The following is a 27,129-nucleotide window of genomic DNA, read 5'->3' as shown; positions in this document are numbered from 1 at the left end:
TGTACTTTTTTCTTTTTCTTTTTTTTTTTTTTTTTTGGCTGCATGAGATCTTTACTAGCAAGGTCAACTTGAGCATAAACCGTTTGCCAATGCACCCGCCTTCTTGATACTCAAATTAAGCTATCTTAGCAATCACTTAAGCTAGCATGAGTAGGTCTTTTCTTTTGGCAGTGTCATTTAGCTCGATCTCCTCTCTCTATGTACAATTTTGCAGTCGAAACTATAATGCATGACTATACGTTTCAAAGTGAGTGTGTCCCCTCCCTTTCCCCTTATTTACCCCCTTCATTCCCTCACATAGCATGTATATAAAAGGAGACGCCTTTCTCCCTCAAAAGTCTAAACCTCATTCTTTTAACCCTCTACACACTCTCTTCTTCACTATTTAAACAAATGTCGTTAGGTAATCCTATTGCATTTCACAACTATTCTCCCAAACAAACGTTAATTGCTGGTGGTGTGGGATTTGGCATATATGCCGCTTTGATGCTTAGGTACTACTCAAAGCGGTCAAGGGTGAGAAAGATCTTTGAAGATAGTGACAAGAACTACGAAAAAGTGCATATCATGTCGTTGCCTCAGTACCGTGAGAACAAGGGTGGCAAAGCTTAGTTGTAATCACTTTACTACACATATTGGTACATGAGTATAGCTTTAAGAAATATATAGTCTTTTCGTCTAATTATAGGTTGACAATCTAGTGTAAGCTCCTACTACTAACTATACAAATTCCTTCAAGTTGAACTCTTTTGCCCTTTTTCGATATTCAATACCAATCAGTTGATCATATTGATCAATAAAATCTTGCAACACTTTAAAGTACCAGAACTTAGCTTCTTCAATGCCACTTTTTTCAGCGTCCAATTCCTTTTCCTCCACATCTTTGCTCTTAACCATTTGGAAAGTTTCTCCTGCATCGACACATTTTACATATGCAGTAACTTGAGTCTCATCCAACTCCTCCCAGCTCACTGGCTCATAAACACTCTCGTAATGCTTGAGTCGGTTCTTAAAATCATTGAACGCCAATTTGTTGTCATGATGGATGTAGTCGGCATTGTTGAGCTTTCCAGTCACAATGTTGAAATCAGCAAATCGGCTCTCCACTTCAAGAACAAGTGTAGCCAAATTTCTCGAGTTGATGAGTTGCAACATCTTTTGTCTTCTCTCAACAGTCGTATTCGTTGCATCGAGGAATCCAATATCAACCCCTTTGTTATCTAGATCCGATAATAGATGATTCAATGTGATTGTAGCATAAAGGTCACGATCCCTTTGAGCTGATTGGTTATTGGGGTTGAAAAAACTAGCATCGTTGAACGTGATTGATTTTTTTCTTCGAACGTCTCCAGCGTTGTAAATGCCACATTTGTAGTCGGTGGTTGAGTGTATAAAGTCTTTGATTTGGTGACACAATGTAGATTTGCCACTTGCAGGTAAGCCTACTAGTAGCACGACAACTTTAGTTTGTGGTGGTTGCTGTTTACCCGTGATACGGTGATTGTGGCAAGCCAGTAGCTTGGACTGAAGTTTGGCTGTGAAGTCTTCATGAAATTTCGCTGTATCCGTTGTTGCTTTCTTTTTGAATGATTCATGTCTCGATAAAGCTGGTGTAACGGTTGATGTTTCGGGATATGCTCTGTTTGAATGAAACAGGGACTCAACGTCAAATAGCGAGTTGAGTGAATTCGATGATAATGTTGATATGAGCTCATCATGCGGCGTGTCGTTATACCCACTGGTGTATGTATCGTGTGTTCTTGAACTCATCGTGGTTGTATCTTCTCTATCGTAGTCGTAGTCAGATAAATCAAATATCGAATGGTGTTTCGTGGTAATCATAGTTGGTATATAACAATATATATGTTTCCTCTAAGAAACAACTGGCGGTTTATATGAAAGAAAAAACTGGACATATTTTTGCAGTCAAAAGGAAAATCTTTTAAAAGGCATCCTCGTTTCTTTTTTCACTGATGTCTCTAGTTTTTGTGCAATCTTTCGAGTTACAAATCTCCGTTCAGCCTAAATCACCAAAACTTATGACCAAGAAGAGAACTTTTAACTGTGCAGGAGGTCGTGGACACCACCACTCCAGAAGACCAAGGGGTGCGTGTGAATTATGAGTATTGTCTTCAAACACCGCGAGCGGTTGGATCTCATGGAGAGTAGTGATTCATAGCCTCCTGGGATGTGACAAGATTGATCAAGTGGGTGATATCATAGACAGATAGACAATCATTGTATATTCCATTACACAAAGTTGCTCAAGGGAGAGTCCTGTATGGTGATCTCCTTTATCGCTGAAATTTGTTCAAACTAACAAAAACACCTATACCTTCGAAGCATGTGATTCAGTAGACCTCGGTTACGGGTATACGCTATGTGATATGCTGCTAAAGGGATAGCGCCAGCTGCTCACCCAATCTTAGCTCAAAGCTAGAACACCAATGTGACTCATTTTAGTAATGATTCAGTATGACATAATTTTCTGCAACGGGCTTTCGGATTATCGGAAAAATGTTTCCTTTTTTTACTCTTTTGGGCGACTCCACCTGTGTACCAGTTTCAGTTATCAACAAAAGCTTTTAAATAGCTGCTTTTAGACGCTATGGATCAACCTGATGCGTCAACACTACTTTAACAGAGTTAAAATACTACTTTAACAGAGTTAAAATTCACATGTTCAAGATTCCCTCCAGGGACGATAGACCTCGAACTACAAACCGTTCTTTTCACTTAAGTACTTTTATCAACTTCTCTACTATACATATATCCTACTTATTCACCATATAACTCTTATCTAGCACATCTTTGGCTTCATTGATTTTTTGACTAATATACTTGCTACCTTGCTTGTCAGGGTGATTCAAAACCATCAACTTTCGATATCGATCTCTAACCATTTTCTTATCAACATTCAATATATCGTCACCCTCAATGCCAAGTATTAGTAATGCCTCCTGTTCTGTCATTGGCGCAAGAAAACTTCGATTGGGATACTTTCTTCGTAAATACTGATAGTGAATATAGTTTGGATCTGATTTGTTGATTGACGATGAAGCGTAATCGTTGGTGAGTTTGATGTTGTTTAAAGTGGCAACCATACTGGGAGTCAATTTTATGAACTGGCGATACGCGGAAATGGTGGCCTTAGCCGTGAGCGCTAAGCCCGTGACCCCCAATCCTACAATAATTGGGAGTACCATTCGAAGGGTGGTTGTGTGGTGATGATGGCGTAGAGAATTTCAAAATGACAGCACTGTCGCAACTTTTTGAGACAAAATGATTTAGCGACATCCTTTGCAGAGCTAGTTTTTTACCCCTCTTCTCTTGCAAACCAAGGGACCACCCGATGCAGTCTCAGATTGCTACTCCAAACTAATATGGGAGCTGACGAAGTTGCTTTCTGGGTACGGAATCCCATTGCAATAAACCCTTTTGCTTGCTGAGAAGGTTTATGGTTTGTTGGCAACATTTTCTCGTTGCCAAAAGCTGTGAACTCGGATCGACATCAAACTGATGCAAAATCGGATTTAAAATTGTTACACTATATAAAAACCACTATACTGAACGTCTTTTACAAGACATCAATATGAGCCTTGGAGAAACGCACGGTATCTCTTGTCTTGTGGGTTTCCTCTGATTTTTGTCATCCACCTGTGCTACCTTTTGTCATAATTTAACTAATCCATTTCGCTTAGGAATTTTGTTACACAGAATGAGAAAGTTTTCACCTCCAACAGTAAGGTTTAAAATAGACAGCACCTACAAAAGAATCACTCCACTGAACATTTGCGAGGCTGCAGTCTCTCTTCTTCGCGATGGCATCGTACATACACAAACTTTTGTATTTGAAGCTCATAACCTCAATATACCTAACCCATTCCTAGCTCTAACAACACACTTCTCTTGCGTTGTGCAGATCATTCTTCGCCTCTTAATCAATTTCATCTGAAATTTCAAGTTCCACACAATTTAATTAATTAATAAATTCTTGACAATACAAAGTAATAAAGTACAAAACTAGAAAATTTCAACAAACGATATAAATTTCCAGATCGTCAATTAAAACGAAAATTTCCATTTAACAGTACATCTTTCCTTCTCCATAGACATGACTTGGGCGAGAACTAATACCTTCCTCAAAGGAAGGATTTTGAAACCGTTTTTACCGAATGAAAGACACCCTCATTTAAGAAGTCCCCATTTTAAGAATTTGTACCCTGGTGATCAAGTATTCATTTTTGACGTTAAAGATGATAAATGGGCAAGAGGATATGCAATCCTGAAGCCATGGCCAAATGAATACATTGCCACTTCATGCAATTTGGATGAGTTACCTGTTCAAAACAGTGAGGTTGTGATTTTCCCATTAGAGTTTGTTAAGATAACTGGTGAATTACCATTCCCAGAATTGGAAGTGAATGAAGATTTCAACAATATTGTGGATGCATCTGCTGTGCCCACTATCGCTGACTCTGAAAAAAATCACAGGGAAGCGACTGATGGTGTGCAGGAACATACGGCTCCAAGTGTCCCACCCCTTCCTACTAATATCAATTCTGTTGATAATTTGAGCGATGAAATCATGTACACTTTGGAATTGCTTACTTCGCATATCTTTGCATTGTATTCCATGGGGGAGTTTAGGCTTTTCACAAAGTTGGTGCTGATCTATCACGCTTTAAATGAGACGAGAATCAAATTGTTGTATGACTTATTGACTGAAGATGAGGCGCAAGTTGCCAAAGAAACCGTTGTCTTCTTGTTCAACAAGATTCCGAAATTGCTTGCATCAAAGACTGTTAGAATTAATACAAAATCATATGATTTAGAGAATGAGGGCACCGACGTTTCGGGATACAAGTCAATTTTAGCCAGAGACGCTTACGATGGTCGAATCCTTCATTGGGGCAATGCTACCCCAGCAAGAATTGCTTTGAATAGTGAATTGGGAGCTCTCGATCCGAATTTCCCAATCAAGGTTCACAACTACGCTGACAAGTACTCTTTAAAGCCTCCATTGGGCAAGAACTTCAGTCATGAGCCACCGTCTCATATTTTGGTTGATTTTAAGTCGGTTTCGGGCTCCTCTGCTTACCAACCTCCGGGGTTTGCTGGTACTATTGCGTACATGTACCTTCGTAACTCTCACAAGCGTTTGACAGAGGCTTTCGCTGTGCACACCGACTCTGTTGACGATTTGGTCAATGTGGAAAAGATTAGTGCCGCTTTATTCAGAAATGTGCCTTCAAGTGAGATTGTCAACAACAAAGTTTTTCTCGTCACAGTTTTGACAGAAGAGGTTGATTTGAACTTGAAAAATCCTCAAGCCCCTCTGGTGAAAAGAGTTAAACGTGGTATTGCGGCAGGAGTTGCAGACATTACGAGAATTTTTTCTCGCAACACGGGATCATTAGAGTCGGGTGAAGCTCATCACTTTTCAATCAAATTATATGGATCGTACATGAATAAACGGGGTGATTCTGCTGATGGCGTCGAGAACAATGGCTGGGGTGAGCTAGTTGATAGGATTATCGCGGGCACGAGTCACGGTATCGCTGTCAATCCAAGAGCAGAAAAACTTGTCGTGACTGTGAAGGAGTTTAAGCACCAGTTCAGTGCCTCCAACTCCGACATGATTTCAAGCTCCACACCTATTGCTAGAATCAAACCAATCTTTTTCGATCCATTAGCTGAGAATTATGAGCGTATTTACTTGAAAATGAACAAGGTTCATTTGATCAAAGGGGGATCAAAAGACGACTTGTTAACTTTTGAGATTAGTACCCCCAATAACGAACTCATCACATTTGCCAAGGCTTCTAATCAATTGGAGAAAAAACACTGGCAATTTATTTCTGTATTCTCCGGGGAATCGATTGGTGAAATTGTCAAGGTCAATGGTGTTTCTTTGAAAAGCCCAACTAAGAAGCCGTTACGTGATGATTACATCTTGTTATCGTTGTACATCAATGGTATCTTGGCTGGTGAAGGCAAGCTTTTGTATAAATCTGGCAACAGATTGGTTGAGTTTAACAAAGCAAAACCTCATATTGTTGAAATCATCTCCACTTCTCAAAACGCACCAATAGCTCGAGTCGAACTCAATACGGAGTATGTCGGAAAAGTTTACAACTCCGATATTTCAATTGATAACATTTTTCAATACGAAAAGTACTTCAAGTTGGGACAAAAGGGTCTTGATGAGTTGTCGAATTCATTGGTGGTTTTCTGCAAATTAGAGCTTTCTCAGTTACTCAAGTATTTCAGTGAACTTTTTTCATCATTGCTTGGAATTGTGGAGAATGCCTCTCAACATAGTGGACTGACAATCGAAATTTTAGAAGACAATACCTTCAAGGCAATCACTCACTTATTGGATACGTTATTTGGAAAACAGGATGAATATTTCCATTTAATCGATGATTTCATGTCAAAGCACGTGTATAACGAGCAAGTGGGTATCTTTTTGATAAACAAAGTGAGCGAGTTATTTGGAAGGGCTACGGTCAATTGGAACTCAGTGGCAAGATCAATGTGCCGAGTTAGTGCAATTTTGTTGAGAGTAGCATTGAAGACTCTTCAGCAAAGCAGTGAATTGGATGTCACACTCAATGCGTTAAATGGCTTATTTATGTCAGTTGAGAAATTTCTTTCCGTTAATTCACCCATCTTGGTTGACGACCAAGTGTTGGTTTTGGACAGTCTCGATTATCTCATCAGTTTGAAATCACGCATGGAAGATGGCGATGTTTTGAATATGCTGATCAGGTTTATCGACTCTATTGGTCTTCGTGGAATGGGAGCTGACGAATTAAATTATGACGGAACCATCAAGAAGGCAACCAAGGAACACAAGATTCCAATTAGTAAACTTCTTTTGGTTTTGAGATTGCTCAACGGGCCGCTTGTTGAAAATGAGCATGTAAGGCATGTATTGATTGGAAAATCAATGCAGTGGGCAGTGGATACATTCCTTGGTCCAATGGATGTCGAGGCTACCAGATTGGGATGCAGTATTCTCAACAGAGTTTGCACAATCTTGTGGGAGAAATCGTTGCCATTTGGCAAAGATTTAGATTTGTGCTTCTCGTTAGCCAAATTTTTACCAGCAATGGCACGTACATTCATTAGGTACAACAAGTTTACCAGAGGAAACAGTTTCTTTAAACCAAAACGTATTCTTACGCAATTATTTCCCACTACTTATCCATTCAACTCGTTCACCATTGACCAATCTGTTAATGATGAGCTGTTGGTTGAAGTTTTAGTTGAATTGGCCGCTTGTTTCTCTTTTATGGCAAAAATCGGAAAAGCTTCTGCTGGAAACGAAGGATATAGCAGAATTTTGAATACCAAAATTGATGGAGATGTTTTCGATTCAAACAAGTATTTGGCGGCTGATTTCCATGGTGAGGATCTTTTGACAATCATATCAGGAATCAGGTATATTAGATTGGGGAAGTATTTCCCCGAAGATAAATGGCTTTCATTGTATGCGATAATTGTCGATGGGTCCATGTGCGCTTTGGAATTAATAAGACCATTAATTGTCTCCTATCAGTTACCGCCAATTGAAGAGTCGGAACATTTTGACAGGGTATTATGGGGTAACTATTTGAAAGCGTTGTTGAGATTGGCAGTCTTGCCACCAGTTGCAGTTGAGCATTTGTCCAATGTCCCAGGTAAAGCATGCTGGGAGATTACTCGTGACGTGCGGGATAGGGCAGCATTTCTAGTCAATGAAGCGTGGGATGCACTAGCATGGCAAGCGACAGAGTCGGATATTATAAGATTCAACTTAAACAAATTTGGAGGTTACCAAGTTGAGTTTATCAATGACGAATTCAGTTTGATTTCGGAATTGATGATGTTTGGACTTCAAAGAAATGAAGAATGTCAATCTGTTGCTGTCAAGATGGTATGGACTATAATGGTATCTGAATTTATATTGAGTGGCGGTTTGAATGAAGTCGAAAAGCAATGCCTCATAGGACTTTACGAGGTATATCAGAAAGCTTCTTACAAACCTTCTAGAGAGGACCAAGATAATTTTATCAATAGAATGAAGGCAACCATTAGATTGGATAGGGAAGACGAAGCTTTTGGAATTTTTTATCAATTCATTCAGAACCTTACTGCTTTCTGCTCAACATTAAACTATTACACAAGTGTACCAGTTGCACCAGAATTCGACGAAGATAGAAGATTCCACAACATCAAGTTGAGAGCACAAATCAAAGCAGCAGGTAAACCAGAATATTTTAATTCCTTTATTGGTACCATGTACGATGATTATGTTCGTGTTAATGACTTTGTGCAAGCGGCTTTGAGTTTGGAATTGTTGGCATCAACGTATACTTGGGACCACAAGGAAATTGTTCCTGCTAGTTTCAGACCCAAATTTCCTCAACAAACCTCGTTTGAGAGAAAGGAGCTTTTGTTTAAAATGATGGCAACTAACTTTATTAAGGGTAAAAGTCTTGAAAAGGCGGCAGATACGTATAATGAGTTGTTGGATGCTTATAATGAGCACACGTATGATTTGAAAAGTTTTGCTTATGTGCATAACAAATTAGCCCAACTTTACTTGGACTTGGAGTCATCAGATAAGTTAGAGCCATCATATTTCCGTGTTGAAGCTATTGGAACCGGGTTCCCGTATTACATGAGGGTTATTTCACAGATTTATCAAGGGTTGCCGTTTGAGCACATTACATCTATTCATGAGCGTTTGTTGAAAGTTTTCCCCGGAGCAATCATGATTAATGATGATGCAGAGGCGCAAAAATTGAAAGAGGATAATGTGACCGGAAGGTATCTATTGGTGAAGGCGGTTGAACCGGTTTATGAGTTTTCTGATAAACTTTTCAATACATCATTTGGTGTTAGGCAGTATGCGAGAAACAAAGATTTGAAGTTTTTCAAAAGTTTGACAAAGATCCCTGGTTCTACTTCGGTGTTTGACTTGTGGACAGACCAAACTACTTATGAATCTTGGTTAAGTTTCCCAACGTTAATGAATCGAAGTTTTATCAAGACTTCGGAAACTGTTAGGTTATCACCGTTGGATAATGCTATTCAAACCATTACTAAGAAGAATGACGACTTGATTTTGTTGGAGAATTTGATAAACACCGCTATAAAGGACAAGACCGATTACCTGTCTCATTTCAGCGACTTATCGAGACAATTGAGTGGAACAGTTGATTCACCTGTTAATGGAGGTATTGGACAATACAGGTTGTTTTTCACTGATCCAAGATATCAAGACAAGGCTGAAAATATCAATAAGGCGGAGTTGCTCAGCAAGGCTTTCAAAGATATGGCTATTGTATTGAGTCGTTGTTTAGCCCTTCACGGAAGATTATGTCCACCGTCGATGATATCGTCCCATGAAGCATTGGTTGAGTTATTTGAAAAGAATTTCAAGGAGGAAATTGATAGTTTGAAATTGGGAGCTAATCAAAACGAAGTTGCATCATCTAAAGTGTCGCTTTTCCATAGCAAAAGATCAGATGCCTCCACCTTCAATGATAGGTCTTCTTTCCACAGTTCAAATCAATACCAACCGTCCTCAGCTAGTGCTTCCATCACTGGAGCCAGATTGGAGAGATCGAACACTCAGAACTCTTCACATTCTAATCGGTCTGACCAGAAATCAAACCACTCATCTGGGTTCACTAGTGGAGTGGTTTCTACTCAAAATAGTGGTGCATCATTTTCTCAATTTTCAGGATTAACTGGAAGGAAAAGCGTTGCATCAAGTGCACAAACCAACAGAAACGCTCCTAAAAAAGTTACTGCCCTCAATGGAAGATGGTAATGATATGCGAGAATGATGCTGAGAGTGATGTAGAAGATTCTATAGCTATGTATACTGACGAAGTGGTTTAAAATTTGTTGATTTTCAATTCTCATTACGTAATACACCATACAATCAAATATAATTGGTACAAATTGGAAGAAGACAAAAGAAAGAAAGAAAAAAGAAAAAAAACTAGAATCAACCTGAAAGCTTAACCAATTTTCACTTGACGCTCATCCCCGTTAAACAACTACTTTTGGCAAAATGTTTAGATTGACTGCTAGATCCGCTACACGCTCATTGAGGTTGCCTGTACAGAAAGCATCTTTCATCACTCCATTAAGATTTTATGTTGCTCCACCAATCACCAGAGATGAAGTCATCAATCGTGCGTTTGAAGCATTGGGTACCGTCACCACTTTGCAAGGATCAAACATAACCTTAGAGAGCTCCTTCCAAAAGGATTTGGGACTAGATTCATTGGACACTGTTGAGGCATTGGTTGCGTTAGAAGAGGAGTTTGACTTGGAAATCCCAGACAAGATTGCTGACGATATCAAAACTGTTGGAGAAGCCGTTGACTATATTTTGAAAGAGGAGGTAAAAGAAGAAGCTTAGAGTTGCTGCTTTGGTAGTTAGCGAGTGTATTGAGTGTATAAATTGTGTACAAAGTACAGCTGTGTGATTTATATATTTATTATGCGTTGGGCTTTGTAAGGGAATGGATTTGCGTAGGAGAGAAAGCCGAGTTATGGGCATACGCAAATGACAGTATCATGGTGAGGTTGACCAAGTCTCACTGTCCCCAGCTTTGTCTTGCCAAAAGTCAACCCTTTGTCCGAGGTTCCATCAAAATCGACGCTACCGTAAATTCAACACACATTGGTAAGCAATCCATCTTTATCTCTTCCCCCCTTCACCCTACATAATGACCAACCTATCGGAAGTACAATCCCAGTCCCGTGATACCGAAAATGCTCATGAACACGATGCCGATCCAATTCTTTCTCAAACTGAGGAAGAAGACAATACACATGAGGAAGATGATGAAGACGACAATAATCAAAATGAATCCAATGGAGCAGTTGAGTACCCGGGCTCGGTTTTACCAGATAATAACCAACAAGAGATTGAAGCGGATGTTGATTTGACTGCTGGGTTAGATCCCGATACTGAGTTTATTGATCTTGTCCATTTGAAAATCAATTCACTCGAAGACTTGAACTTGTCCAGATTTAGGAAATTAGAATCATTGTGCTTGCGACAAAATTTGATAACCTCGATTGTGGGAGTCAAAGATATTTCACCTACTTTAGAGGAGTTGGACTTTTACGATAACAGAATAAATCATATATCTAGTTCGATAAAACATTTGACGAAATTGCAGAATCTTGACTTATCGTTCAACACCATAAAAAATATCAAAAACATTGAGACGTTGGTGAATTTGGAGAATTTGTACTTTGTGGCAAATAAGATTAAGGAAATTAAAAACTTGGGCACATTAACTAAATTGGTTAATTTGGAACTCGGAGGAAACAAAATTGAGGTAATTGAGAATCTCGAAAATTTGGTGAACATAACGCAATTATGGCTAGGGAAGAATAGGATACATAAGTTGCAAAATTTGGACGCATTGGTCAACCTTAGAGTGCTTTCGATTCAATCAAACAGAATAAGAAAGATTGAAGGGCTCGAAAACTTGAAAAGTTTGGAGGAATTGTACTTGTCACATAATGGTATTGAAAAGATTGAAAATTTGGAAACTAACACCAACCTTCAGGTCTTGGATGTCACATCAAATAAAATTAAAGAGCTTTCAGGATTAAAACATTTGACAAAATTGACTGATTTCTGGTGTTCATACAACCAAGTTCTGAGCTTTGAAAATGTTGGTAAGGAGTTGGGGAAATTGCCTGATTTGGAGTGCGTTTATTTTGAAGGCAATCCCATTCAAACCGAAAATCCTACTGCATATCGCAGGAAATTAAAGTTGTATTTGGGTCCTTCCTTGAATAAAATTGATGCAACTTATATACATGGATGAGGGCTTTGCGTACATATGTATATATGCAAGTGACTGCATTTCATTTACAAGTCAATGATTGCTGTTATCAATGCAGTGCTTACCTTTTTTCGCATAACCTTGCACATGGGGACGAACATATAAAAGAGTTGTTATTGTTTGTCGTTCTTTTCCATTTCTCAATGAACTCTCTCATCGATCGACAATGTTTTCTTCTTGGGGCGACCGCATGGATCGCGAATTTGATAATATGATGTCTAAACCACGCAAGTATGTTAATTCAGTGCCACCACTGTACAATCCTAGAAGGATTGCTGAAAGAGCTACTATGCCAAAACAATATGACTCAGAGGAACAAAGAGATAAGCTCGCACCTCGTTCCAGATACCCATTGGATTCTCAACTCTGGGACAGAAGTCATCAATTTGTTGATGATTTCTGGGACAAATTCAGCTCAGGTAGATACTTTATCGGATTTGATGAATCCTTGCACACTAGAGAAAAGGAAGACAAGTATTTAGTGACCTATAATGACCCTGGTTTGAAGCAAGAAGATGTCAAGGTTGATTTTGATGAGAAAGAGAATGAGTTGGTGATTCATATCGATCACGAAGATCAGACTGATACAAGTGCTAGCGCCAAAACTTATCAAAGCACAATGAAGTTTGATAAATCTATAAACGTTGATGATATCAAAGCTGAGATTGATGACAATGGAATTCTGTTGGTTTTGCCAAAGACACATGCTGATAACGAACACATGCATCATATCACTGTGAAGCCAAAATCAACTTCGTATTAGGTGATTTAAGTATATGTTATGTAGTAAGCAAATGCCAATTTCCAAAAAAATTTTGTAGTCCAACTCTATGGTTGCAAAAATATTTGGAATTACAAAAAAAAGTAAAAAAGGGGGAAAGCACCACAATCATTACTCAATGAGTGTTATTCATGCAGAGATGAAAGAAAGATTCAAAGAGCTTAAAGGTAGATTCAGTAAATTATTTCAAAAAGATCACGAAAGGGAATCATTAGCTTTGGAGAGGAGAAGAATGTTTGAAAAATTGTATCAACCATCTACTAATGAACACTTGTCAGAATCACTCAAATGTCGGTTGTTACCCAGTTCTAATTTTGAATCAGACGAAAGCAATCTTTGTAATTCACCAATAAGTATTGATTTCCATACATCGCCACAGAATAAGGCATTCTTTGAACCACATACCAACGAAAGTTCACTTGAGCAAGATGTGAACAATTGCACAATGGACCAGTTGTGCTCTATACTTGATAAAGAGATTATTGAAATGCAAAATCTGAAACCAAAGAATATTCCTCATCCTCAACGATACCTTTCAAACTCAAGCTTGGCAACAATTACTGAAGTGCAGAATGTCAAGTTCAATCACAGTTGGGGAACACTCTACAATGTCAACCAGTATCCTTCCGATCTGAAACAGTGGTCATTTTACAAGACAAGAGCAGAGATGACTGATACAAAGCCACCAAGATTAGTCAAAGTAATTAGAGGCAAGCAGTAAAATGCAGTATATCTATTTTAATCCAATTTGTTATCCTCTGATCTGTAGTTATCCAACACTATTCTATAGATAAACGAAGGTGCAAATCCACCCACGTTTGTAATGAAAATGTCAATATGTTTTGGACGTACATAATCTTCCAACGGATTAACCACCACTTCAACATTTTCGACCAATTCATAATCATCATAACTAAGCACTTTCCCCGAGTTTCCCACTTCAATCAAGTCATTTCTTGTGAATGGATACAATGGTGATAGTTTATATAACCCAGAGACAGCAAACACGGGTGTCCTATGTTCCTTGGCACATTCAACAACACTTGCAACTCCACTCAGTGATAAGCATCCACCGTTGGCAAATACGGCGTTTGTTCCAATAATGACTTTACCAACTCTAGACATTACGGCATAAACGGTAGTGTCGGGTATGATCACCGTTTCGATATTATTCTCAGCCAAAGTTTTGGCAAATGCTTGTGCCTTTTGTAGATCATTAGGAAAGTTCTCAGTGACCAAAACGGTGAATTTCCTCTTTAAACGAGCTTTGATTAAAAAGTGTAATATCGTGTCTGATGTAGGAGTTGGTGTAAGTAAGACTTCATTATCATGAATCAAGTCAATTGCCATATTATTCAAGTCGTCATTGAAATTGGATATTTCATCAACCAAGTCTCTGATACCTTGGATTATTATACTCCTCATATCGCTCGACTGCTTTTTGGTTTGAGCCCCGCCTTGCTCTTTTCTACCTTCTTGTTTGGTTGTTGTTGTTAGCAAGCTAAACATGGAGCTCATCATTGGCACGTTGGAGTTAATATTGGCAGAGGCGTCCGTTGAACTTGTCTCCAATCCAGTCTCAATTTCTTCACGAATTATTGCTAAAACACGCCTTACTATGTTCCCTGGAATGATTTGGCAAGGGTTTGCTGTGTGTAAGATCGTTCCAACTTTTCTAATTAAACTTATCAAATCATAAGTATTGGTCCATCTTGCTGCTGATATGACTTTCATTAATAGATGAGCAATGACTAGGGCAATTTCTTTATCATCATTGAGTTGATGTCGCTTAAGCGTAGCCACTACGGGGCTCAAAATAGCCTGAATTTCTGGTGTAACTGTAGACATTACTGGAAACTTGAGTGAGTCAATGTTTGTTAAAAGATTACTAGTTGAAAAAGAAAAAATTAATGAAAAATAGAAAAAAAAAAAAAAAGCTTGGATACACTTTACTTAAAATTAAATACGTAAACTATTTACAACCTACTCAAAGCTTGATACCGATATGGATACTAGCCACTCCAAAGGTCAAATTCTCATACCCTGGTTCCGGTACATAGAATCCTGCTTTTTCAATCATTGACTTGAATTCCTCTTGTTTAGGAAACTTTTGAATACTTTCAACCAAATACTGGTAAGAGTCTCTATCATTGGCAATCAATTGACCCATTAAAGGTAATAATGAAAACAGGTAAGCTTGGTAAGCATAATCAATAACCGGGTTTTCAACTTGTGAAAACTCTAAACATGCAAAAATTCCACCTGGTTTCAATACTCTATACGCCGTGTTTAAACCCTTTTGTATGTCGGTGAAATTTCTAATACCAAAGGCAATCGTGTACACATCTTTAGAATTATCGGGAATTGCGTCCATGGTTTCACCATTTTGAACAAGAAATTCAACACGGTTTTTACCTTCGTTGGCCCATTTCAGTTTTGCATACCTCAATTCACCTTCTTTCAACATATCAGGATTGATATCAGCCACAGTGATTTTACTTTCAACATCACCAAATCTCTTTTCAGCATGCTCTAATAATCCAAATGCAATATCACCTGTACCACCAGCAACATCGAGAAAGTGCAATGGTTCAGATGATGATGGCCTCATTCCTGCGTCCAATCTGTTAATAAAGTGGTGTTTCCACAACCGATGAACTCCCATGGACATGACATCGTTCATGAGATCATAGTTTGAAGCAACTGAGGAGAAGACTCCACCAACAAGGTTTTCCTTTTCTGCACGATTGACAGTTTTGTAACCGAAATGTGTGGTATCCTCAACTGGTGGTGGTGGCGTCCTCTGTGAATCACCTGATGTTGGTGGTGGTGGTGGTGGTGTACTCCCCGAGTAAGGTCTTGCGAGGATTACTCGTGAAGCAATTGGTTCCACCAGTCTGGCAACTGATTTAAGCACAGTGCTTGCAAACGATTGGACAAGCATTAAGAAATAGCAACGCTTGGATTTTGTAAGGAGCTATAGAACCTAACAATTTAAGTTATTTTTCTTTTTCATTTTGCTCAGCATTTTGTAAACCGGAAAAATTTCGCACTTTCTGCGATAAAATAGCTCGCAGTATTGATAAACTACATTAAATGCATTTTACTCTATCATTTTTTGATTACTATAAAAGATTCACAAATTAAGCTTGAACAATTCTGACGGTGTTGGAGTGGCCGGAACCTTTAGTCCATCCTTGGACGGTGACAATCGAGTCACCTTTAGAAATGATACCCAAGTCAATAGCTTCAGAAACTGCCCACCTCAATCTGTTTTCAACATCCTCTTGCCAATTAGCAGCTTTCTCCTTTTCATATACAAATGGGTATACACCTCTGTACAAATGGGAGTATTTGGCACTTCTCTCATTTCTAGTAACCATCAAAATTGGGACATCTGGTTTATACTTGGATACTAATCTAGCGGAAAGACCAGATGTGGACAAAACAACAACAGCTTTTGCGTCTTGTTCATAAGCGGCAGATACAGCAGCAACAGCACAGGTTTCGGTGGTTGGAGTTGGCTTCTTGGCCAAGGCTCTCAATTCATTAAACAATTGAGGATAAGCAATGGCCTTTTCGGCAATGAGACATGTGTTGTGCATCATTGAAACAGCTTCGTATGGGTAGTTACCCTTGGCGGTTTCTCCTGACAACATAACACAATCAGCACCATCCAATATCGCATTACCAACATCAGAAACTTCGGCTCTGGTTGGTCTTGGGTTGTAGGTCATTGATTCCAACATTTGAGTTGCACAAATAACTGGCTTGGCAGCAAGATTACACTTTGCAATCAATTGTTTTTGAACAACAAACACTTGTGGTGCTGGAATTTCAATACCCAAGTCACCTCTAGCAACCATTACACCATCAGTTGCTTCCAAAATGTCATCAAAGTTATTGACACCTTGTTGATTTTCAATCTTGGCAATGATTTGTATGTCTTTACCTTCTTCACCAAGGACTTTTCTAATATGTCTGATATCATCACCAGATCTAATAAATGAAGCAAAAATCATGTGCACCTTGTTCTTGATACCAAATTGAATGTCAGCAATATCCTTTTCCGACAAAGCTGGTAAATCGACATCGGTACCTGGTAAATTGACACCCTTGTGTGAGCAGATTTTACCAGCATTGATGGATCTGACTCTTAAAGTTTGGTCATCAGCAACTTGCAAGACTTCAAATGACAAAACACCATCGTCAACGTAAATAATCTTTCCTGGAGAGATAACCTTGGTGATGTTTTTATAATCAATGTACATAATTTCATCATTACATTTCAATTTGTAAGCATCATCAGTGGTGAAAATCATGTCATGGCCAGCTGGAATTGGGTAATCTTTATCATCAATGGTGGTACCAGTTCTGATTTCTGGACCTTTGGTGTCCAAAGCAATAGCCAAAGGTCTTCCCTTGTATATTTCTTCTGATTTGATACAATTGTCAATAACAGATTGATGGTATTCATACGAACCATGGGAAAAATTCATTCTGGCAATGTTTAAACCAGCTTTCCTCAATTTGACCAAAGCTTCAACACTGTTTGTCTTTGGACCAATGGTACCAATAATTGATGATCTTCTCAAGTATTTGTGAGGAGTTTGCTCAACATTCAAGTTGGCTAACCAAGATAAGGATGAGTGGGACATTGTTATAAAGCAATTGAAGTCGGGTTAAAAGTGGATTAAAAATATAATATAAAACGATTATAACCTTGAAGAAGAAAAAGTAAAAAGTAGATGGGAGAATCGGTATCAATTTATTTATACATTTTCCAGCGTTTATAAAATTTTATATATTGTTTGTATATATAATCTCATCTGTACAAAAGTGTTACACAAAATTGCAGCAAAAGCAAACTAAACAGGAAAAATTGGAAAAACTCCGTAAAGGAGTGAGCCGAAGAAAGAAACAAAAGAAAATTTTAGTATAGCAATACAATACAGTAAGTAAGTACACGTTTCATTTACAAGAGGGAAATAGGAAAGAGGGGAATACGATCATTACACAAGCCAGTCCCAAACTTGACATTTCTGTCGGCCGATGGTGTCCTTTTTTTTTTTTTTGTTTTTCCACCAACGGACCACTGTGAAGGGATCAGGTGGATGACAAAAATCAGAGGAAACCCACAAGACAAGAGATACCGTGCGTTTCTCCAAGGCTCATATTGATGTCTTGTAAAAGACGTTCAGTATAGTGGTTTTTATATAGTGTAACAATTTTAAATCCGATTTTGCATCAGTTTGATGTCGATCCGAGTTCACAGCTTTTGGCAACGAGAAAATGTTGCCAACAAACCATAAACCTTCTCAGCAAGCAAAAGGGTTTATTGCAATGGGATTCCGTACCCAGAAAGCAACTTCGTCAGCTCCCATATTAGTTTGGAGTAGCAATCTGAGACTGCATCGGGTGGTCCCTTGGTTTGCAAGAGAAGAGGGGTAAAAAACTAGCTCTGCAAAGGATGTCGCTAAATCATTTTGTCTCAAAAAGTTGCGACAGTGCTGTCATTTTGAAATTCTCTACGCCATCATCACCACACAACCACCCTTCGAATGGTACTCCCAATTATTGTAGGATTGGGGGTCACGGGCTTAGCGCTCACGGCTAAGGCCACCATTTCCGCGTATCGCCAGTTCATAAAATTGACTCCCAGTATGGTTGCCACTTTAAACAACATCAAACTCACCAACGATTACGCTTCATCGTCAATCAACAAATCAGATCCAAACTATATTCACTATCAGTATTTACGAAGAAAGTATCCCAATCGAAGTTTTCTTGCGCCAATGACAGAACAGGAGGCATTACTAATACTTGGCATTGAGGGTGACGATATATTGAATGTTGATAAGAAAATGGTTAGAGATCGATATCGAAAGTTGATGGTTTTGAATCACCCTGACAAGCAAGGTAGCAAGTATATTAGTCAAAAAATCAATGAAGCCAAAGATGTGCTAGATAAGAGTTATATGGTGAATAAGTAGGATATATGTATAGTAGAGAAGTTGATAAAAGTACTTAAGTGAAAAGAACGGTTTGTAGTTCGAGGTCTATCGTCCCTGGAGGGAATCTTGAACATGTGAATTTTAACTCTGTTAAAGTAGTATTTTAACTCTGTTAAAGTAGTGTTGACGCATCAGGTTGATCCATAGCGTCTAAAAGCAGCTATTTAAAAGCTTTTGTTGATAACTGAAACTGGTACACAGGTGGAGTCGCCCAAAAGAGTAAAAAAAGGAAACATTTTTCCGATAATCCGAAAGCCCGTTGCAGAAAATTATGTCATACTGAATCATTACTAAAATGAGTCACATTGGTGTTCTAGCTTTGAGCTAAGATTGGGTGAGCAGCTGGCGCTATCCCTTTAGCAGCATATCACATAGCGTATACCCGTAACCGAGGTCTACTGAATCACATGCTTCGAAGGTATAGGTGTTTTTGTTAGTTTGAACAAATTTCAGCGATAAAGGAGATCACCATACAGGACTCTCCCTTGAGCAACTTTGTGTAATGGAATATACAATGATTGTCTATCTGTCTATGATATCACCCACTTGATCAATCTTGTCACATCCCAGGAGGCTATGAATCACTACTCTCCATGAGATCCAACCGCTCGCGGTGTTTGAAGACAATACTCATAATTCACACGCACCCCTTGGTCTTCTGGAGTGGTGGTGTCCACGACCTCCTGCACAGTTAAAAGTTCTCTTCTTGGTCATAAGTTTTGGTGATTTAGGCTGAACGGAGATTTGTAACTCGAAAGATTGCACAAAAACTAGAGACATCAGTGAAAAAAGAAACGAGGATGCCTTTTAAAAGATTTTCCTTTTGACTGCAAAAATATGTCCAGTTTTTTCTTTCATATAAACCGCCAGTTGTTTCTTAGAGGAAACATATATATTGTTATATACCAACTATGATTACCACGAAACACCATTCGATATTTGATTTATCTGACTACGACTACGATAGAGAAGATACAACCACGATGAGTTCAAGAACACACGATACATACACCAGTGGGTATAACGACACGCCGCATGATGAGCTCATATCAACATTATCATCGAATTCACTCAACTCGCTATTTGACGTTGAGTCCCTGTTTCATTCAAACAGAGCATATCCCGAAACATCAACCGTTACACCAGCTTTATCGAGACATGAATCATTCAAAAAGAAAGCAACAACGGATACAGCGAAATTTCATGAAGACTTCACAGCCAAACTTCAGTCCAAGCTACTGGCTTGCCACAATCACCGTATCACGGGTAAACAGCAACCACCACAAACTAAAGTTGTCGTGCTACTAGTAGGCTTACCTGCAAGTGGCAAATCTACATTGTGTCACCAAATCAAAGACTTTATACACTCAACCACCGACTACAAATGTGGCATTTACAACGCTGGAGACGTTCGAAGAAAAAAATCAATCACGTTCAACGATGCTAGTTTTTTCAACCCCAATAACCAATCAGCTCAAAGGGATCGTGACCTTTATGCTACAATCACATTGAATCATCTATTATCGGATCTAGATAACAAAGGGGTTGATATTGGATTCCTCGATGCAACGAATACGACTGTTGAGAGAAGACAAAAGATGTTGCAACTCATCAACTCGAGAAATTTGGCTACACTTGTTCTTGAAGTGGAGAGCCGATTTGCTGATTTCAACATTGTGACTGGAAAGCTCAACAATGCCGACTACATCCATCATGACAACAAATTGGCGTTCAATGATTTTAAGAACCGACTCAAGCATTACGAGAGTGTTTATGAGCCAGTGAGCTGGGAGGAGTTGGATGAGACTCAAGTTACTGCATATGTAAAATGTGTCGATGCAGGAGAAACTTTCCAAATGGTTAAGAGCAAAGATGTGGAGGAAAAGGAATTGGACGCTGAAAAAAGTGGCATTGAAGAAGCTAAGTTCTGGTACTTTAAAGTGTTGCAAGATTTTATTGATCAATATGATCAACTGATTGGTATTGAATATCGAAAAAGGGCAAAAGAGTTCAACTTGAAGGAATTTGTATAGTTAGTAGTAGGAGCTTACACTAGATTGTCAACCTATAATTAGACGAAAAGACTATATATTTCTTAAAGCTATACTCATGTACCAATATGTGTAGTAAAGTGATTACAACTAAGCTTTGCCACCCTTGTTCTCACGGTACTGAGGCAACGACATGATATGCACTTTTTCGTAGTTCTTGTCACTATCTTCAAAGATCTTTCTCACCCTTGACCGCTTTGAGTAGTACCTAAGCATCAAAGCGGCATATATGCCAAATCCCACACCACCAGCAATTAACGTTTGTTTGGGAGAATAGTTGTGAAATGCAATAGGATTACCTAACGACATTTGTTTAAATAGTGAAGAAGAGAGTGTGTAGAGGGTTAAAAGAATGAGGTTTAGACTTTTGAGGGAGAAAGGCGTCTCCTTTTATATACATGCTATGTGAGGGAATGAAGGGGGTAAATAAGGGGAAAGGGAGGGGACACACTCACTTTGAAACGTATAGTCATGCATTATAGTTTCGACTGCAAAATTGTACATAGAGAGAGGAGATCGAGCTAAATGACACTGCCAAAAGAAAAGACCTACTCATGCTAGCTTAAGTGATTGCTAAGATAGCTTAATTTGAGTATCAAGAAGGCGGGTGCATTGGCAAACGGTTTATGCTCAAGTTGACCTTGCTAGTAAAGATCTCATGCAGCCAAAAAAAAAAAAAAAAAAAGAAAAAGAAAAAAGTACAAATCAAATTCCCTTGCACATTATCCCACCACCACATTCAAACAATGTCATCGCCATCAACTTCAACAGCTGCAGATGAGAAAAAGTCTCAGCTTTTGCAACAAGAGTACAATAGGTATCAAGAACTAATACAAGAATTGGAAACCCAATCATCAACTCTTGCTTCGCAACTCCAAGAACATATCATTGTTGATCGTAGTCTCACGGCAATTGCTCCGGAAAAGAGACAAGGCCGTAAATGTTTCAAGATGATTGGTGGAGTGCTAGTCGAAAAAACAATTGACGATATAATCAAGATTTTGGCAGATGAAGTTAAAGAATTGTCCAAACAGAGAGACACAATTGATGAAGAATTGAAAAAGAATAGAGCAAACCTAGAAAAATGGATTTCAACAAATAAAATTAAAGTTGTTAAGGGATAAATAGATGTATTAATATACCGTGTTGTCGGTCCTCTAGTGGACTCTATTGATGGCCTCCCATTTGGGTTCATCTTTGAACAAACGAATGGCGGTCACTTCTCTCGAATTCGTCAAAGTGAAACGATGGTATATACCTTCAGGTAAAATCAATAAATCATTCTTTGATAACTTTGCTCTAATCCATTTATCGCCTTTGTTTCGAACATCAAAGAACCCTTCACCGTCAACAATGTATCTAATCTCCTCATCTTCATGATAATGTTCAGTATAAAATTGCTTCATTTTAGCATTGTAAGCATCAACGTCATTCTTGAATGTTTCCAAGTTTAAATGGATCTTGTCCCTGTTTTTGTATTCTCGTTCCTTGGCCAATGCATCTAGCTCCTCTTGACTTGTGACGTGCTTGTAGATTACACCCAACTCCTCTATTTCTTCAAATGACACAGGCACTCCTGAGTTATGATCGTCAGTGAAATTATCTTCTGTGTCGTTGTTGTCGTGATAATATAGTTGAACCATCTTTTGGTAGTAGTTGTAGTGGGGAGCAAAATCAACGAAAGCTGTTCGTTCGTATTGCAAAAGTATTTTTTGTAAAGGCTTCTTGCGCACGAGGTCCAATTTATAAAAGCAATCTTTTTTCATCCTGCTCCCAGAATTGATTAAGTTGCCCAAAAAGGAAACTGTGGAGTCAAGTATCGACAAATTAAGAGAGAGAAAGAGAGAAAGAGGAGGGGGCTAGGAAAAGCAATTGATTATGTGAGAGCGAGTCTTCCATGGATCCTAGATGTAACGAGTAGTCCATAGCAAGGGCTTAAGACCAGCACAACTTAAGTCAGTATGCTGGTTTCTCAACTTTGTGGTGATCTGAAACCACTTGTGTTAGACTGCAAGCATCCCAATCAACCACGATGAGTTCATTGAAGCTGTTGGGTATCAGTAGACATAGCTCTGGAAACTGAATTGTTGTTTAATAGCAAACGCTTTTTATTTGTATTTGGTAGCTCATATTATACCACTACGTGAAAAAACTGCAGCGAGTTGACTCCATCATGAAACAATCACTCATCAAAGATAACCCCAATGTCATACAACTCTTACCAGAATTACCAACAAGGTGGTAGAATACACAAACAGCCTTACCACCAACGAGAATCTGGACTGAATTTTCTGCAAAACCTTGATCACCAACTCGCCAGCCAAGATAAGAAACAAGCATTTAGAAGGACAGTTGATCATGGAAATAATATGGCTCGTTGGTTCATCGAAAAATCCTTGGGCATAAACACTCGACATCAACAACCTATTGGTGTGGTTCGTCCTGAAAGTTCTTACTTGATTGACCTACTCCCGTCATTGGCATATTCATCAAGTTTCAACCTAGATAGAAGGAATAATAAAAACAATATGGGAGCATTGGACTTGGACACAAAGTTAGTCCATTTGAGTTCAAATAAAGTCAAGCATTCAATAAATACCGTAAAATGGACTCCCGAAGGGCGAAGGCTATTGGTGGCCTCTCACTCTGGTGAATTCACATTATGGAATGGTATGACGTTTAATTTCGAAACCATTATGCAAGCTCATGAAAGCCCAATATTGACCATGCAGTATTCCAACAATGACGAATGGTTACTAAGTGGAGATCAGAATGGAACTGTTAAATATTGGCAACCCAATTTCAACAATGTTAATAATATAACAGCTCACTCAAACGGAGTACGAGACATTGCGTTTTCCCCAAACGATTCAAAATTTTTAACTTGCGGAGATGATTCAATGTTGAAGATTTGGAATTTCAGTAACGGACAGGAGGAAAGAACGTTGACTGGTCACAATTGGGAAGTCAAAAGTGCTGATTGGCATCCAGATTTGGGGCTTATTGTAAGTGGGTCAAAGGATAACTTGGTTAAGTTGTGGGATCCGCGTGCATCCCAATGCATAGCTACGTTGCATGGATTTAAGCATACAGTCAACACCACAAGGTTTCAGCCATGTGGAACAAAGAGATTACTAGCCTCGGTATCGCGTGACCGTTCTTGTCGTGTATTTGATTTAACAACCATGAAGGATATGTTGGTGATTCGTGATTCAGAAACTGATCTTTCATGTTGCGCATGGCATCCACACCACGCATCAATGTTGACGACAGCAGCGTTTAACGGTTCCATCAACCATTACTTACTCAACTCCTACATTGCAGACTCGAATGAATCAATACCAAAGAAAGTCAACACTAATATAACCAATGAAACAGGATCCGTTGAAGCGGTGCACCGCATACCATATGCCCATGAAAGGGCAATTCACGCTTTGGAGTTTCATCCTATGGGACATCTACTTTGTTCAGCTGGATCCGACAAAACTGCACGATTTTGGTCGCGTGCAAGACCCAATGATCCTATGGCTTGGAAAGATGCTGTATATACCGATGACAAGGTTGGCGCGTGGTACTACACTTTAAATAACAATGTCAATGCCGTGATGGAAGATGTGTGAGGAACGCAGTAAGTAGTCGAGCCCAGAGTCTACAAAATACAACTCTTGATATTCTGAAGAACTCGATATGTACTTGAAAATTATATACTTCTACTCCTATTCTTTATCCTCCTCTGGTTGTACTTCATCTAATTCAGTCATTAAGCGATCTAACTTCTTTGCACCAAGTTCAAAGTATTCCTTTTGTGCTTTAACGAGAACCTTTAACAAATCAATATTTTTGGAAGGTTTTAAAAGCGTCTTCATCTCGATAACGGCAAGCTCAGTGGCGCTGACAAGCTCATCTTCCTTTTGGGTCAACTCCTCATTTTCTGGATCACTCGATTCGTATTTACTTCTTAATTGATCAAATTGAGACCTCGTAAAGTAAACTTTTTTTCTCAATTCATTCACTTTTATAAATTGTTGATTCAAAATTTCCACCAATTCATGATTTAAAGTAAGAATACTTTTGTCTTGGTGCAATCTTGCCAACCCGACCTCATGATAGGTGGAAGAAGTTCTCAACAATGCCAATCCAAGAGCACTCAGGTCAGAATCTTTTTGCAACTCTTCGGAATATTTGGCAGTCAAGGCACTCAAATGACCATACAATGTTTTTGGCAAATCTGGTGAAGTTGGTTTAATCGATAAGTTGTTATCGTTTTGTCCCTCTTTATTCTTTGAGTCGTCATCGGTCTCACCCAACAAGATTTTCTCCAACTCTTGTGGTGTTGATACATTCTTCAATTGGTTAAACTTGTTTCCAATAATATCCCCAACATGAGCATCTTTAATCTTGTTTATGGTGTAATTACCCGGAGGATAATCGTTGCTAATTTGTCCATAAGTTTCATTAGTTGTTTGAATCAAATCAGTGTACAACTTTAATAAGATCTCGCAATTATTCTCCAATTGTAAATATTCCTGCGGCAACTCACTCACTTCGACATTCGAATTGTTGGAGGCAAGGGCTTGAACTTGGTGCAATTGCTCATTGATCAACTGCTGTGTCTTGGACGCAAATGGTTGAATTGAGTCTCTAATTTGTTCAACAGTTTTCGACGGATTGACCTTGGAAAGACTTTCTTTGAATTGATCAACCGTTGGTAATGATTCTTGAATCGATTTCAAGTCGAACAAAGGAAATTTGAATGACATGTTGATTAATGGTTTTCTTGTAAACAAACAAGGGGCGAATTTCTTGTTTATCTTTTTTTTTTTCATTAAGGACCAAAATCTCAAATTTCAATCTTGCGGCTGAATATCCTATTTAGGAATTGGGATGAAGCTAGATATAAAGTGCTGGTTGCAAAAATGTGACAACCCTAACTGCAGCTGTCTTTCTTTATCAGCTACCCCGTAGGGAAATCTTTTTCACCTCACTCACTGTAAACGGTGAAGAGTCCTTTTCCAGTTAATATATAAGAGGGAGAAAACGACGAAGGGGGAGATCATTTAAATATACATTTGAATGAAGATCATAAAACAACTATATACTACTGATCGCCCGTTTCACTGAGTACAGCATATTCGCTCGCCCAACGGTTCTTTCTCTTTTTTCTAAATCACAAATCGTATTGTGAGGTCCCATAGCTCTACTTATAGATGCAAACCAATAGCTCATAAATGCGTTGCTACTCCTATCAGAGCAGCGCGCTCAATTAAAGAATCAAAAAGAAATCCCTGACGTCACTACAAAGTCAAATTGTTCCGATTTGTTTGCAGAAGGGTTTTTTGGATGCTAGCCACAACTATTGTTTTGCCAACTCAAATTTTTTGTACAATTTTGCAACCAAAACATCATATATTCTAAACCACAGCAAGGAAAAATTGATAGGCATCAAAAGAGCATTGTTTTCATGTCTCCTGAGATTGCACATACTGTTATGATAGGCGGAATGCTTTGGAAAAATCAGTGGTGGACATGGTGATCGTTTGAATATTGGCTATACGTAACTGTTTCTAATTTTCCTGTAGCACACGACCACATCTGAGAATTCTGTGCGTCACAATATCATAATGAGACACGAACTTCAAAGCTTCAAGCTAACAGATTTGATCTTGTTTCACAAATCTTGACTTCGTATGACTTCACCCCCCGCGACTGCAAATGAATCAACTGTATACTATAAAAAGCAAGCCAAATATAACGATAAGAGAAATATTCTCAACAAGGCCTACTTAGTTGAACCAATTGTACGACATCGAATCCATGACTCGATATTCTATAAACAGCATTTGTATTTGACAAATGAATCAACAATACTACCAGTTATTACCCAGAATGTTCAGTATATTGCAGGCGTTGATTCAATAGGAAGGCCCAGCCCCTTTTTGCAATGCCTTTTGCGATTGTTGGAGTTGGAGCCAGCAAAAGAAATTATCAATGTCTACCTTGACCAACTATCCTACAATGAATTCAAGTATTTGACTGCATTGACATTGCTATATATACGATTGGTTTACCCGAGTGAAGACATTTACAATATCTTTGACAAGCATGCCCAAGATTATCGAAAATTGAGATTCAAGTTGAAAACGCCGCAATTCAATGCTGTCCAACAGCCAATATATTACAAACTTGGGTACATGGACGAGTTTATAGATGATTTACTCACGCAGGAAAGAGTTGTGGATCTTATCTTGCCACGGCTCATTCCGAGATTGAGTTTAGTGGAACGCGGGTTGGTTGCACCTCGGCAATACTTTATTGATGATGAGATTCAAAAGGATATGCTGCGTGGTCAAGACAATGTTGTTAGCGGCGATAGTGACACGTCATATCAAAGTGATAGTGACTAAAAC

General features: G+C 38.7%; 18 protein-coding genes across 18 annotated transcripts; 10 read left to right on the top strand and 8 right to left on the bottom strand. All coding sequences in view use genetic code 12, as the record gives it.

Moving 5' to 3' along the window:
* Positions 1 to 720: 720 nt before the first annotated feature.
* On the bottom strand, positions 721 to 1,842 carry CPAR2_209330 (uncharacterized protein; the record flags this gene model as incomplete). The annotated part of the gene is made up of 1 exon (XM_036809860.1): positions 721 to 1,842. The coding sequence occupies one exon, from the start codon at positions 1,840 to 1,842 to the stop codon at positions 721 to 723; it is 1,122 nt and encodes a 373-aa protein (XP_036666455.1).
* Positions 1,843 to 2,774: 932 nt separating this feature from the next.
* CPAR2_209320 (uncharacterized protein) lies at positions 2,775 to 3,206 on the bottom strand (the record flags this gene model as incomplete). Its single annotated transcript, XM_036809859.1, has 1 exon — positions 2,775 to 3,206. One exon carries the CDS (start codon positions 3,204 to 3,206, stop codon positions 2,775 to 2,777), a length of 432 nt encoding a protein of 143 aa, XP_036666454.1.
* A 908-nt stretch (positions 3,207 to 4,114) lies between these two features.
* DCK1 (guanine nucleotide exchange factor DCK1) lies at positions 4,115 to 9,829 on the top strand (the record flags this gene model as incomplete). The annotated part of the gene is made up of 1 exon (XM_036809858.1): positions 4,115 to 9,829. The coding sequence occupies one exon, from the start codon at positions 4,115 to 4,117 to the stop codon at positions 9,827 to 9,829; it is 5,715 nt and encodes a 1,904-aa protein (XP_036666453.1).
* Positions 9,830 to 10,075: 246 nt separating this feature from the next.
* ACP12 (acyl carrier protein) lies at positions 10,076 to 10,429 on the top strand (the record flags this gene model as incomplete). The annotated part of the gene is made up of 1 exon (XM_036809857.1): positions 10,076 to 10,429. The coding sequence occupies one exon, from the start codon at positions 10,076 to 10,078 to the stop codon at positions 10,427 to 10,429; it is 354 nt and encodes a 117-aa protein (XP_036666452.1).
* A 310-nt stretch (positions 10,430 to 10,739) lies between these two features.
* On the top strand, positions 10,740 to 11,858 carry SDS22 (type 1 protein phosphatase-activating protein; the record flags this gene model as incomplete). The annotated part of the gene is made up of 1 exon (XM_036809855.1): positions 10,740 to 11,858. The coding sequence occupies one exon, from the start codon at positions 10,740 to 10,742 to the stop codon at positions 11,856 to 11,858; it is 1,119 nt and encodes a 372-aa protein (XP_036666451.1).
* Positions 11,859 to 12,042: 184 nt separating this feature from the next.
* On the top strand, positions 12,043 to 12,639 carry HSP21 (Hsp21p; the record flags this gene model as incomplete). Its single annotated transcript, XM_036809854.1, has 1 exon — positions 12,043 to 12,639. One exon carries the CDS (start codon positions 12,043 to 12,045, stop codon positions 12,637 to 12,639), a length of 597 nt encoding a protein of 198 aa, XP_036666450.1.
* A 136-nt stretch (positions 12,640 to 12,775) lies between these two features.
* On the top strand, positions 12,776 to 13,378 carry CPAR2_209270 (uncharacterized protein; the record flags this gene model as incomplete). The annotated part of the gene is made up of 1 exon (XM_036809853.1): positions 12,776 to 13,378. The coding sequence occupies one exon, from the start codon at positions 12,776 to 12,778 to the stop codon at positions 13,376 to 13,378; it is 603 nt and encodes a 200-aa protein (XP_036666449.1).
* A 17-nt stretch (positions 13,379 to 13,395) lies between these two features.
* GCD7 (translation initiation factor eIF2B subunit beta) lies at positions 13,396 to 14,505 on the bottom strand (the record flags this gene model as incomplete). The annotated part of the gene is made up of 1 exon (XM_036809852.1): positions 13,396 to 14,505. The coding sequence occupies one exon, from the start codon at positions 14,503 to 14,505 to the stop codon at positions 13,396 to 13,398; it is 1,110 nt and encodes a 369-aa protein (XP_036666448.1).
* A 139-nt stretch (positions 14,506 to 14,644) lies between these two features.
* On the bottom strand, positions 14,645 to 15,601 carry COQ5 (2-hexaprenyl-6-methoxy-1,4-benzoquinone methyltransferase; the record flags this gene model as incomplete). The annotated part of the gene is made up of 1 exon (XM_036809851.1): positions 14,645 to 15,601. The coding sequence occupies one exon, from the start codon at positions 15,599 to 15,601 to the stop codon at positions 14,645 to 14,647; it is 957 nt and encodes a 318-aa protein (XP_036666447.1).
* Positions 15,602 to 15,800: 199 nt separating this feature from the next.
* On the bottom strand, positions 15,801 to 17,315 carry CDC19 (pyruvate kinase; the record flags this gene model as incomplete). The annotated part of the gene is made up of 1 exon (XM_036809850.1): positions 15,801 to 17,315. The coding sequence occupies one exon, from the start codon at positions 17,313 to 17,315 to the stop codon at positions 15,801 to 15,803; it is 1,515 nt and encodes a 504-aa protein (XP_036666446.1).
* A 903-nt stretch (positions 17,316 to 18,218) lies between these two features.
* CPAR2_209230 (uncharacterized protein) lies at positions 18,219 to 18,650 on the top strand (the record flags this gene model as incomplete). The annotated part of the gene is made up of 1 exon (XM_036809849.1): positions 18,219 to 18,650. The coding sequence occupies one exon, from the start codon at positions 18,219 to 18,221 to the stop codon at positions 18,648 to 18,650; it is 432 nt and encodes a 143-aa protein (XP_036666445.1).
* A 932-nt stretch (positions 18,651 to 19,582) lies between these two features.
* Positions 19,583 to 20,704, top strand: CPAR2_209220 (6-phosphofructo-2-kinase; the record flags this gene model as incomplete). Its single annotated transcript, XM_036809848.1, has 1 exon — positions 19,583 to 20,704. One exon carries the CDS (start codon positions 19,583 to 19,585, stop codon positions 20,702 to 20,704), a length of 1,122 nt encoding a protein of 373 aa, XP_036666444.1.
* Positions 20,705 to 20,812: 108 nt separating this feature from the next.
* Positions 20,813 to 21,031, bottom strand: CPAR2_209210 (uncharacterized protein; the record flags this gene model as incomplete). The annotated part of the gene is made up of 1 exon (XM_036809847.1): positions 20,813 to 21,031. One exon carries the CDS (start codon positions 21,029 to 21,031, stop codon positions 20,813 to 20,815), a length of 219 nt encoding a protein of 72 aa, XP_036666443.1.
* A 437-nt stretch (positions 21,032 to 21,468) lies between these two features.
* CPAR2_209200 (tubulin-binding prefolding complex subunit) lies at positions 21,469 to 21,846 on the top strand (the record flags this gene model as incomplete). The annotated part of the gene is made up of 1 exon (XM_036809846.1): positions 21,469 to 21,846. The coding sequence occupies one exon, from the start codon at positions 21,469 to 21,471 to the stop codon at positions 21,844 to 21,846; it is 378 nt and encodes a 125-aa protein (XP_036666442.1).
* Positions 21,847 to 21,879: 33 nt separating this feature from the next.
* CPAR2_209190 (acireductone dioxygenase (Ni2+-requiring)) lies at positions 21,880 to 22,488 on the bottom strand (the record flags this gene model as incomplete). The annotated part of the gene is made up of 1 exon (XM_036809844.1): positions 21,880 to 22,488. The coding sequence occupies one exon, from the start codon at positions 22,486 to 22,488 to the stop codon at positions 21,880 to 21,882; it is 609 nt and encodes a 202-aa protein (XP_036666441.1).
* A 438-nt stretch (positions 22,489 to 22,926) lies between these two features.
* On the top strand, positions 22,927 to 24,342 carry CPAR2_209180 (cleavage polyadenylation factor subunit; the record flags this gene model as incomplete). The annotated part of the gene is made up of 1 exon (XM_036809843.1): positions 22,927 to 24,342. The coding sequence occupies one exon, from the start codon at positions 22,927 to 22,929 to the stop codon at positions 24,340 to 24,342; it is 1,416 nt and encodes a 471-aa protein (XP_036666440.1).
* Positions 24,343 to 24,438: 96 nt separating this feature from the next.
* CPAR2_209170 (uncharacterized protein) lies at positions 24,439 to 25,482 on the bottom strand (the record flags this gene model as incomplete). Its single annotated transcript, XM_036809842.1, has 1 exon — positions 24,439 to 25,482. The coding sequence occupies one exon, from the start codon at positions 25,480 to 25,482 to the stop codon at positions 24,439 to 24,441; it is 1,044 nt and encodes a 347-aa protein (XP_036666439.1).
* Positions 25,483 to 26,409: 927 nt separating this feature from the next.
* Positions 26,410 to 27,126, top strand: FGR16 (U4/U6-U5 snRNP complex subunit; the record flags this gene model as incomplete). Its single annotated transcript, XM_036809841.1, has 1 exon — positions 26,410 to 27,126. The coding sequence occupies one exon, from the start codon at positions 26,410 to 26,412 to the stop codon at positions 27,124 to 27,126; it is 717 nt and encodes a 238-aa protein (XP_036666438.1).
* Between the last annotated feature and the right edge of the window lie 3 nt (positions 27,127 to 27,129).

The sequence above is a fragment of the Candida parapsilosis genome, contig 005809 (assembly GCF_000182765.1).
Source record: "Candida parapsilosis strain CDC317 annotated contig 005809".
Taxonomy (NCBI): domain Eukaryota; kingdom Fungi; phylum Ascomycota; class Pichiomycetes; order Serinales; family Debaryomycetaceae; genus Lodderomyces; species Lodderomyces parapsilosis.
This window is presented reverse-complemented; position numbering and strand designations above follow the sequence as displayed.